Source organism: Giraffa tippelskirchi, chromosome 4 (genome assembly GCF_054371585.1).
Source record: "Giraffa tippelskirchi isolate mGirTip1 chromosome 4, T2T-mGirTip1v1.2.pri, whole genome shotgun sequence".
NCBI classification, from domain to species: domain Eukaryota; kingdom Metazoa; phylum Chordata; class Mammalia; order Artiodactyla; family Giraffidae; genus Giraffa; species Giraffa tippelskirchi.
In genome coordinates this window covers 3,746,856-3,757,909 of record NC_137278.1, presented here as the reverse complement: position 1 = coordinate 3,757,909, position 11,054 = coordinate 3,746,856, and the positions used below count along the sequence as shown (strand labels likewise).

The 11,054-nt window shown below is 68.0% G+C and overlaps 1 protein-coding gene across 4 annotated transcripts; it reads right to left on the bottom strand.

The window, feature by feature from the left end:
• Positions 1-536: 536 nt before the first annotated feature.
• On the bottom strand, positions 537-10,439 carry EGFL7 (EGF like domain multiple 7). Of its 4 annotated transcripts, XM_081590703.1 has the most exons (10): positions 10,227-10,439; positions 8,716-8,806; positions 5,024-5,145; positions 4,677-4,793; positions 3,549-3,664; positions 3,262-3,357; positions 2,963-3,127; positions 2,322-2,386; positions 1,602-1,764; positions 537-883 (listed from the first exon to the last, which is right to left on the bottom strand). In XM_081590703.1, exons 3-10 carry the CDS (start codon positions 5,101-5,103, stop codon positions 861-863), a joined length of 825 nt encoding a protein of 274 aa, XP_081446829.1. In that variant the 5' UTR covers positions 5,104-5,145; positions 8,716-8,806; positions 10,227-10,439; the 3' UTR covers positions 537-860. The 4 variants fall into 4 exon arrangements, with proteins under 4 accessions (XP_081446829.1, XP_081446827.1, XP_081446828.1 ...); XM_081590701.1 differs by lacking the exon at positions 8,716-8,806 and having other exon boundaries at positions 10,227-10,403; XM_081590702.1 differs by lacking the exon at positions 8,716-8,806 and having other exon boundaries at positions 2,322-2,383; positions 10,227-10,367.
• Positions 10,440-11,054: the final 615 nt, after the last annotated feature.

Below are 11,054 nucleotides of genomic sequence, written 5' to 3'. Positions count from 1 at the left end.
TGTTCCTGCCGAGGTTGGGGCCACGGTCATCCTGGAATATTTTCTTCCACTGGGGGTGGCAGGCACGCCCAGGGGTCGGGCAGGCACGTAGAAAGGAAGCTAAAGATTTGCTCTTTGGCTGCCAGCTAGGGGTGCAGCCAGCTTGTCACCGGGGGAGGCCAGTGTCACCTTCACTGACACCACCTCCTCCAGCCCCTGTTGGAGTGAAAGTGAAAGTCGTGTCCGCCTCTTTGCAACCCCGTGGACTATACAGACCATGGAGTTCTCCAGTCCAGGATACTGGAGTGGGTAGTGGTTCCCTTCTCCAGGGCATCTTCCCAGCCCAGGGATCGAACCCAGGTCTCCCGCATTGCAGGTGGATTCTTTCCCAGCTGAGCCACAAACTGGAGAGACGGCACCAAGACCCTGTCCAGGGGAGCCCGGGGAGGGACGGCTGGCAGCCTCCCCGCCAGCCCCAAGGCTGTCTTGCCTCTCTCCCAGCACATGGCTATCAGCCTGGGGGAGGCCCGTCAGCTTCAGGACACTCCTGAGATGCCTTTGTGGACACAGCAGCTCAAGTCTCGTTTTATTCTGACAAAGGACAGAGCTGCCCAGTGAGGGGCGCAGGCCGCAGGCCCTGGGCAGGGCGCCTCGTACCGTCCTGGTCTGTGGGCCCACAGGCACCGAGAGTCGGCCGGGGTGCAGGGGACTGGCTGGCTGGGGCTGGATTCGCACAGGACGACCCTCACTCCACCCTGCCCTGGGGGGGAGGGTGCCCTGGGGCCTCCGTGGTCAGCAGAGGGGTACTGGGGCGGGGCAGGGGGCGGGGTGAGGAGAGCCTCTCCAGCCTCTCGGTAGCCAGGACTGGGCCGGTGGGCCTGTCATACCTCCTTCTTGCAGGAACCTATGGGTCGATGAGGGGTGGGGGGGTGGGGTCAGAGGTCACTGTTTCTCAGCACCTTCTGGGCCCATCCAGACCCGCCCACTCAGCCTGTGGCAGCCCCGCCCTCCACCCTCTGACCTGGGTGGGAGCAGGGGTCCTAGGCTGTGTGTGTGTGTGTGTGTGTGTTGGGGTGTGTGTGTGTGTGTGTGTGTTGGTGTGTGTGTGTGTTGGTGTGTGTGTGTGTTGGTGTGTGTGTGTGTTGGGGTGTGTGTGTGTTGGGGTGTGTGTGTGTGTGTTGGGGTGTGTGTGTGTGTGTTGGGGTGTGTGTGTGTTGGGGTGTGTGTGTGTTGGGGTGTGTGTGTATGTGTGTGTTGGGGTGTGTGTGTATGTGTGTGTTGGGGTGTGTGTGTATGTGTGTGTTGGGGTGTGTGTGTGTGTGTTGGGGTGTGTGTGTGTGTTGGGGTGTGTGTGTGTTGGGGTGTGTGTGTGTGTTGGGATGTGTGTGTGTGTGTTGGGGGGAGGTCACGGGGCCCGCAGCACTCACAGTTGGGGTGTGTGTGTGTGTGTGTGTTGGGGTGTGTGTGTGTTGGTGTGTCTGTGTGTGTGTGTGTGTGTGTTGGGGGGGAGGTCACGGGGCCCGCAGCACTCACAGTTGGGGTGTGTGTGTGTGTGTGTGTGTGTGTGTGTGTGTGTGTGTGTGTGTGTGTTGGGGGGAGGTCACGGGGCCCGCAGCACTCACAGGAGCCAAGCTGCTCCTCCAGGAAGGAGATCTGCTCGCTCAGAGAGTCGATGCGGTCCAGCTGCTGGAGAGAGTGGGCCAGGAGGCTGCCCGGGTCAGGGAGCCCGTGCTCCAGGGCACGCGAGGCCAGGCTGTGCAGCGGGGCCAGCACGAGCTGCAGCTTCTGTGGGGTGGGCAAGGCCCCGGGGAGCCGGGGGGAGACCTGTGTGACCCTGGGCCAGCCCCTTGCCCTGTCCGTTCCGTAAGGATTTAAGGACAATAGGGTGGCCGGCAAGGCACTGCCAACCCCCAGACCCAGGTCCAGCTGCAGGGCCCCGCAGTGTCCACCAGAGGGGCCGCTGCACCGGAAGCACGCGGAGACTGGTGGACACAGATGACATCACACAGGCCCGCCTGGCCAAGGGTCCCCGAGGCCTGGGACCCCCGGTCAGAGGGGCTGGGGGAGGGGAGACAGGGGCTTCTGAGGGGGTTTCAGGTCAAGGAGACCCTGTGGGAAGGCCTCAGGGCACTTTGTCCCTGTAGGGACAAAGGCAAGGAATAGACTGGACTGAGGTTCTGGCTCTCGGTGGGGTCCCAGACATCGTCCGCTGGGCATAGTGCCCAGACCAAGGGCACCCTAAGCTGTGGGCATCCAAGAAGCCTCCTCACCAGGACACCCCCACAGAGCCCCACTCCCAGGCTGAGGCTCCCCCGCCCTGGGGAACCCAGCCCAAGCCTCACCTGCTCCAGCACATCCACCCTCGACTGGAGCCTCTGTACTTCCTCCTTGACCTCACTGTCGGCTCCTGGGGAGGGAGCTGTGGAGTCAGGGAGGCCCGGCTTCCCACCCCGCACCTCCAGCCCTGGGCCAGCCTCACAGCCCGATGCAGGGCGGGGCGGGGGGGGGCCTCCCGGCATGGGGCCCAGCCCTCAGGACCAAGTTCCAGCCCCAGCTGCTGCCATGCCGAGTCCTGCCCCTGCCCGCTCTGGGCCCCACCTTCCTCCAGGGCTGTGAGGTGGCCCCGGGCAGTCGCAGCCTCACCCGCGCCCGCCCCCTGGGGGCCAGGGTCCCCGACGCCGCCGCAGTGCTCAGGGTGGTCTGGGCCGACATCTGTGTGCTCTCCGTGCCGGGCTGCTGACGGCGCATTATTACTCACGGTACGAGTTTGAAGTGTCACAGCGCGTACCAAAAGTAATAATGTCCCGTCACCAGCGGAGGAGCTCTGTCTCCGGCTGCTTGGCGGCTGAGCTGAAGCCCTCCCCACCGTCCCCGCGGGAAGCCACCGTGCAGCCTCCCTCCAGGGTCCCCCCCCAACCCCGACTCTGGGCCCTCTCTGCCCAACCCCAGGCACAGCAGCAAGAGTGGCAAGAAGGCACCTTACCTGTCGTGGGGCCTGGGGTCACCCTGGGGGCCCCTCCCTCAGGCAGGCAGACTGCCCCATCCACGGATGGCTGGTGCCCCTCCCAACACTGGCACCAGTAACTGCCCGCCGTGTTGACACAGCGCTGGGGACAGCCGCCTCCTCCGGCACTGCACTCGTCCACGTCTGCGGGAAAGGGGGTGTCATGCCCGAGCACCCACCCTGAGCCCCCTCAAGACCCACCCCTTAAGGGGCTGCCAGGACCCGTAGGAGGTGCCCAGGGGCTCCCTACCCCTCTGGGTGGCCGGGTGCAGCCTCACCTGTCTGGCAGGCGTCGCCCTGCCATCCTGCAGGGCAGTGACAGCGGCCAGGCTGGACACAGCTCCCTCCGTTCTGGCATGGTGGTTGGCATATTGCTGTGGGGGTGGGGAGGCCTGTCACGAATGCAGGAGAGTGCCGGGGCCCCGCCAGGGGGGGCGTGCAGCCAGGGGATGGGTGCCACGCAGGACCCGCTCCACTCCTGTCTTCAGAGGCCAGCCGCCCACACGGCCCTGGGGCTGTGGAATGGGACTCGCTTTCCCTGACACCGGGTGCTCCGGGCGCTCACCTTTCCCACAGGCCCCGGGCAGCCCGCCGGTCCGCTTCCAGCCGGGGCAACAGGCATAGCGAGGCTGGGCAGGGGCTGGCCCAGGGCGGCGGCGGTAGGCGGTCCTGTAGAGGGTCCTGTGAGGGGGCAGTGGCTGCTCAGAGGGGCCTGTGGCCCTCACAGGTGCGGTGGCAGGTGGGGACGGGGGCTCCGTGGTGTCACCAGGTCCCCCCACCGGGGCCTGGTTTCCACACCCCGTCTCCCCAGCTGCCCGCCTTCTGGGCTGGCTCCGGCCCCGTGCCATTCAGAAGCTGCACGAGCCATCTCCTCCAGCATGGACGAGGTCAGCAGGTGTGCCCCCAGAGTGCCTCTCCCCCCGGGGAGGGCACCTCAGGGTCACCGCATGAGCCACCTCCCTGCCCCAGGCTGCCGTGTGGAGCAAGGCCCGCAGGCTTGGCAGAAGGCCAGCAAAGCCTTGGGTGGAGCAGAGGTGATGCCTTGGGGGGAGTCTCCTATTCTGGGGGGTCTAGGCCCTGAGAGAAAGGGGCTTCCCACCCTGTCCCCGTCCCCCACCAGAGGTCCTTAAGAACCTCACGGAAAATAGAATCTTTCCCAACCACATCACATCCCCACAGAAGAAGGAGAGATTCTGCCCCCCAGTCCAGCCCATGCTGGCTCAGACTGGGATGTGCTGGGTCTTGGAGGAGGGGAAGGATCTCCATCTGTAACTGTTGGGGGGGGCTGCCGAGGGGAGGGCGTACCCCCTGGAGCCCAGACGGCAGGACCAGGAAGAGGCAAGTTTCAGGGACCCAAGTGGGTAAAATCTCGCAACCAATGATGCTGGGTGGTGGTGGGGGGTGGGAGTGTCCCCAAAGAGAAGGGGCGCAGACAAGGTGGGGGACCCCTCTAAAATGAGGGGGGGGGGCTGATGCGCCAGACACCCCTGGAGTGGCTGGTTCTTGCGGGCACGGCAGTCACTTCCTGAGTCCGGAGCCGCCCAGGTGACACGAGACTCCCGTTTCCAGCACACACTTGGACCTGGCCTCCGCAAGGCCTTTCATTGCTCGGGGCCTCGGTCTCCCTCTGGGGGGCACCGCCCTCCCGGCCCCAGGGCTTGCGTGTGGCAGGCGGCAGGCGGGGGGCGCTCACCGGTAGGTGCTGCAGGCTCGGTACCCGTCGCAGGTGGTGAGGAAGGGCTGGTATACACGTTGCACAAAGGACTCGGACACAGGGCCCCGGGGAGCCCCGACGACACACAGCCTGCGTCTGCGGGGGGGCGGGGAGGGACGGGGCCAGGAAGTCAGCAGAGGCCTCCCAGGGCTGGCACCCTCCAGTCCCAGAGCCCAGGGGAGCCGGGGTCCTGGGCAGGGGATTTCCCGACGGCACCCTCAGCAGGGGCCGCAGGGAAACGCCAGCTCCCGGGACACTGGGGGCTGCTCCCGGGAAGGGCTGAGGGCTCCTGGCTGCACACCCCGTGGCCCCGAGCCCCGGCTCACCCAGGCCGGTAGATGTGCTCTGTGCCGCCCGCTGCCAGCACCAGGAACCAGAGCGGAAGCAGCTCCTGGGAGCCCCACATGGCCCGAGTTTCCGAGTGGACCAGCCTTCTCCTTGGGGTGGCCTGGAGCACAGAGTGCAGCCCCGTAAGTCCCTCTGTAGGTCCCCCCCGAGCTGGCACCACGGGAGAGACGTGTCCCCTCAACTTTGACACCTGCCCGGCTCTCACTGCAGCAGGGGAGCCCCCACAGCTAGTGTCCACTCCCCTTGCCCCCAGCCCGCCTGGACAAGGAGGCCGGCCCTCACCAGCCACATACAGCCCACCCCGGGACCACAGAAGGGCCAGGACATCCAGGGTCTAGAAATGGAAGCTGACGCACTCGCCTGGGGAGAGGCACCTGGACCCTGCTGGGCTTGGTCAAGTTCACCAGGGAAGGCGGGGGACGAGGGGGGACCACTCCTCCCTCCCCTAGCTGGGCTTGGTGCCGTCCCACAGCAGAGCAGGGCTTGTACCCCAAACCTCGGTCTGCACGTGGGGCATCCGTGGCAGGCCTGAAACCCACCCCAGCTGGTTTGGCCCTGGCAGCCTTCAGGGACCTCATGTGCCAGGCCTGGGAGCCTGGGGGTGTAGGTGCCCGGCAGGCAGGAGGTCCTCCTCGGGGTGGGGCCGGGGCCTGCCCTTCGGAGGGGTCACTCCTATGCTGGGGCCTGAGCCAGCGGTGCGAACCGCCTCCAGGGCGCCCAGGACAGTGGCTCATTGGGCCCTGGATGGTGGGGGGGCTGGAGCAGCACCCCACCTGCCAGTGGAGCTGGTCGCCTCCCTGTCCTGGCGGTGGGTGGGAGCCAGGGAGGCTAGAGAGCACTTCCTGGGGAGGAGAGAAAGCCTCGCCCAGAATTAATGGTCCGTGCGTGACAAGCCGCCGTCCCTGTGTGCAGCCAAGAGTCTGGGAGCTCTCTGCTCCCCTGCTCCGGGAGCCCCATCTGAGGTTCTCCCAGGCCCCCCAAAGGAAAGGGCACAGGAAGGAGCTGAGCTTGTGCGTGTGCTGGGGGCAGGCAGCAGAGTCTGGGTACAGTCGCCTCCTTCCCTGGGACTCAGTGTCCTCTGACTCTGACGGTCAGCCCCATAGACAGGGACCACCAGGAGCACCGCTGAGCCCTGGATCCACACTGGGAGTCAGCTGGGCGCTCCGTCCAGGCCCTCACCCGCCGCCCCACCTGGCCCTAGAGCTGCACGAGGGTCCTTCCTGCGAGCCGCCCACCATTCTCTGCTGGGGGCCCGAGAGGGGAGGCTGGGTGGCCAAGCAAGGAGAGGCTGCAGTGGGCAACTGAGGCGCTGGATTTAGTTTGGGGACAGCAGGGGGTGGCTGCTTCCTGGCAGTTTCCGGACTGGGGTACAACCTGCAGTCAGGCAGCTCGGGATGAACTCGGCGGGGGGCACCCTGTGAGGGACACACTCGGGGGCCTGGCCCTCCCAGCAAAAACTGAAATGAGGGGGGACAGGTGGCCCTGGGAATGGGCCCCGGGAAGGCAGAGGCGGGCCGGTGGGCTGGCAGCGCCAGGCAGGGGCCTCCCTGCTTTGGCAGACCCTGAGGTCACCCACACTGGGCAGTTGGGGGGTACACCTCGTGCACATGTAACTGTCCTCCACAAACACCCACCCAGCACCTCCGCTACGTATGGAAAGCTGGTTAGGAAGGAAGTCGTGTTTCTTCAGAGGAGAGACTGGATTTTTGAAAGTCATGCTTTTCTCCTAGCCCAGAGGAAGCGGCTGGCCCTGGCCTCCCGTGCTGGGGGCGAGCAGCTTCATTTCCCTTTGCAGTTACAGCCCCACGGGGGCGGGGAGCCAGGGCAGGCAGGCAGGCAGGGCAGGGGGACCCGCGCTGCCCCCAGGATGACAAGCAATACTGCCCCATCCCCTCTGAGGGTCTGCAGGAGCCTGCCCACCACCTGCCTCAAGGTGGGGGGGCTGCACCACGCGCAGCTGCCACCCCTGGAGACTGAGTCCACAGAGAAGGGGCCTGACTCGACCGCAGGGCGGTAACCCTGGGTCCCCTCTTCCACCGGGAGGGGTGCTCTGGACTTCAGGACCGGGGGTGGTGGATGCGGAGACGCGGGGTGAGATGCCTCCGTGGGGGTGCGCCCTCTCCACCGCCCACCCCACGCCTCCCCTTCCCTCCTGCACCGTGGGGAGCAGGAGTAAGGGTGAAGTGACCCCCTCCGGCCACCGCAGGGTACAGCTGGCCTGGGCTGCGGGGTCCCGGCCCGCGGGGCTCCGAGCCAAGCCCTGGGGGAGCCGCAGGGCCCGGATAGGGGGATAAGGGGCCGCGGCGCCCCCCACCCCGCCCAGGGACCCCCACCCCTCGTGGCCGGGCCCGGGTCACCCGTCACCAGCAGGGAGCGCCCTGTGCCAAGGCCGCTGGGCCCATTCTCCGGACCTGGGGGCCGGGCTGGGGGTCGGTGCCCGCGGGGCAGAGCCCGGCGCTCCGGGCCCGCTCACCTCCGGGCTCCCTGCGGTCGCTCCGCGTCGCCCCCCCCCCCCGTCCCCCCGCGGCCCCAGCTCCGCGAGAGGCCAGGGCCCCCGCCCTCCCGGCCCCAGGCCCCCCGGACCCCAGCCCGAACTGTGAGCAGACCCCCAGCCCGCGGCAGTCCCGGCGCCCCTCGCCGGGCGCCCCGCTGCCTCCGCACTCACCGCCCAATCCGGGGCGCGCACGCGCCGCTGCCGCCACCGCGCCGAGGGGCCCGGGCCCCGCCCGCCCGCCAGCCCCGGCCCCGCCCCGCCCGGCCCGCCCCCGGCCCGGCCCGGGCCCCCGGTGGGCGCCAGACCCCCCTCCCGCCCCCATTGCGCAGGTTGGGAAACTGAGGCCCCGCGGCGAAGGCGCCCCCGGGGCCGGGCAGTGAGTCAGCTAGAACCGGGGCTCCGGAGGCCCAGCCCGCCCCCATCGCCGCCGCACCTCCCAGCCCGCCCCCGGGACGCAGGGCTGAGACTGCGGCCAGGTGCCCGGAGGCAGAGCCCACGCGGGCCGGGGGCAGCTAGCTCTCGACACCCTCAGGCTGAGCAGCGGCTCCCGGGGATGGCCATCGCAACCGGGGAGCCAGCTCACTAGGCACCAGGGGCTGGCTAAAGGCCACGGCTGCCCTGCAGCCACACGTGGGGTGGACGGCAGTGACCCCCCCAGGCGCATAGACTTCTAGAGATGGGGGTGGGTGGAAAGAGGGGGTGGCGGCCTCAGCGGCGCACTGCTGGCTCCTAGGTGTGCGCTGAACCTCCCTCCTGGCCAGAGTGCCAGGTTAGGGGGCCTGCGGGGCTTCCACTGGGCTCTGCCTTTGTTCAGGACTGTTGGGACCACCCTTGAGTGCGCCTCAGGCCCCCGAGGAGTCCCCTGACTGCATGGTCACCGCGGGGGGCTCCCGGCTGGTCCCCTCTCCTGTCCAGGCCCCTTTGCACGTTTGCAACGTGGGCTGAAGCAGCCCCAGGTGGTGGAGGGGGCGGCGGGGACCAGGTACGGGGTGGCCGGCCCTCCTGGGAACTCTGTCACTTGTGCACTGGGATTATCAGAGCCCTCCCTGTGCCTGCCCGTCTCAGCAGTGTCTCCCTCGAACCCGAGCCCTGGCCCTGTTTACTTAAGTGCATGTGTGTGCAGGTAAAAGGTGCCCAGGCCGGGCCAGGCCCTCTGCTGCTGCCCGGGGCACTCACCTGGGGAAGGGGGCTCCCTCATGCCATGGACACTGGCGGCAGCAGCTCTTCTGGGTGGTGAGGGCTGCCCGTGCCTCCCTGGTGCCGGGGTCTGTGGGTCAGACACGCAGCCTTGGTCACCCTAACATGCCAGGGCAGGTGGGGGCATGGGCCAGGCTCTATGCCGCTGAGAGCCCTCAGCCTGCGCTTGGCCTGCAGACCCCCACCCTCAAATGGCCATTCAGCTCTGCCCACACCCTCAGCCTGGCTGTGTCCATTGCCGGGGGGGGCCTGAGACCCCCAGATGGAAAGCTTCTCTGTGCAGCCCGGGGTGCTGGGTGGGTGTCCTGCGGGTACACGGGAAGGGAGCCTTCGGGCAGAGCTAGCAGCCCTAAGGCATCCGGTTCAGGCCTCCCTTGGTGCCCAGGAGGAGAAGGAAGGAAAGGGCCCGAGGTGGCTGGACGGGAGCCCCTTCCTGGACCAGGGGGCCTGGAAGCCCCTGGAAGATGCTCTGAGGGCGGCTAGGGGAGCTGCTGCTGGGATGCTAGGATTGTTAAAGGAGGGGGCGCCCTGCCACTGGAGGGGCCTCTTCCCTCCAACCCCAGCAGGCGGTCCCAGGCAGTTAAGAGTTCTGGGCCAGGCCTAGTGGGGACAGAGGGGAAAGCTGCCCTGCTCCATCCCCTGCCCCCATCCAGGCCCTGAAGCTGGTCACTTGACCCTTTGACCTCCGGCCTGAGCAAAAAAGGGGAGGCCTGGAGCGCTGGATGGGCTGGTCCTTGCTCGGCTGCTAAGCTGGGTGGTGGGTTAGCCTCTGCTTTCTCCACTGGAACGAGGGTGCTCGTCATACAGACTGCTGGGGCGGACGGGCAGGGGCCAAGAAGGTCCCTGTGCCCCCTCAGGGACCTGTGCTGCTCCAGGTAGGAGGCTCCTGTAGGGTGCCAGGGGGACCAACGGAATGCTCACACTGCCCCACCAAGTTGTCCCTCTCCCCGACCCCCAGCCAGCCCCACAGAAGCCGGAGGGATCCCCCACCACGGCCCATCCTGGCCGCAGGCTTGGCTTGGGGGTTCCTTTCTACCCTTTGGTGCCCATCCCCAACACTCTTGGGGTGTTTGTCCATCCCTGGGGTGTGCCCTGGGGACACACAGGTCGCAGAGAAGAGGGGTCAGCGAGGGGGAGGGGGCCTGCTGCCGAGCCCAGGGGCTTCCCCGGGAGGGCAGGGCGGCTCAGGAAGGGGTTCGACGGCAGGGTCGCCACTGCACCCGCTTCCCTTCCAGGGGTCACAGAGCTGCTGGGCCGCCCAGCGCCAAGTATGGGGGTGGAGCAGGCCAGGCTGGCGTCCAGACCGGGCCGCCCCAGCGGGTGCCCTTGGCCAAGGTGAGGATGGCACCAGTAGGGGTGACGATGAGGTGGCCCCAGAGCAGAGAGCCCTCGGCGCTCAGCCCACAGGCGCCTGTGGTCAGCGGAGCCCGCCGAGGGCGCTCGGCCCGTCCTGCCTGCGCCCTGTCTCTGCGGGGCCGCCCCTGCCATACCTGCTGCTGCCCGGGCCCCGGCTCGGCCATGGCCACCTCTGCCGCCTCCCCGGGCTGGGGGTGGGCCCTGCTGCCCCTCGCCCGCCGCCTCGAGGCGCCTCCGGAGGCCGCCCGCCTGTCCTGTCCGCTGGAGCCTGCTCCTGGGCCATGGGGACGGCTGCCTCGGGGCAGGGAGGCTCCTCCCGGGCCGAGGAAGGGCGGCTTTTTATGCTCCATCCCGTGTAAATCGGGACTGGGATGGGCCCTTCCCGGCCGGACTTCCTGTGTGTGCTGCCCGCTGATAACGGGATCTGTCAGTGAACAAACAGGAGGCCGAGGGCGGACGGGGGGCTGCGGGGGGTGGGGGTGGGGGGCGCCGGCTGAGCGGCTGGGGCAGGGCTGGGGGAGCTGCCCCCTGGGGACTTCAGGGTCTAATCCTGAAGCAGCCGGAGACTTTGCTGGGGCCCACCTGGTGACCCTGGGGCCCTACAGGTCCCACGTGTGATGGAGAACGTGGCTGGCACCCAGCGCCCTCCTGAGGCCGTGGGTCCACCAGGCTGGCAGGGCCACCGGAGTGCGGCTCTGCAGACAGGCCCGTTTGTCCTGTGACTCCCGGGCCCTCAGACATGTGTGCCAGGGCCCGGGGCTGGGAGCAGCCAGGGTGGGCGGGGGGTGGGTGAGGGAGCTGGCTGGTCTGAGAACAGCCTGTTCCCCGGGTTCCTGGCGCCCTGAGTGGCTGTGGTCAGGGGAGGCAGGGAGGGCAGACATCAGCCCAGGGCCTTCTCTAGGAATGGGGCAGTGAGGTCCTTGCTTCAGGGACGAAAGCCCCCGGTCCCACTTCCAGGGGTC

Coding starts and splice junctions, on each gene's coding strand:
- EGFL7 (XM_081590701.1), bottom strand. CDS start 10,256: ATGGCCGAGCCGGGGCCCGGGCAGCAGCAG. Junction 4,794..5,023: donor GAGCACATCTACCGGCCTGG/GTGAGCCGGGGC, acceptor GCCCCCCCGCAG/ACGCAGGCTGTGTGTCGTCG. Junction 2,387..2,962: donor GACCCCAGGCCCCACGACAG/GTAAGGTGCCTT, acceptor CTCCCTCCCCAG/GAGCCGACAGTGAGGTCAAG.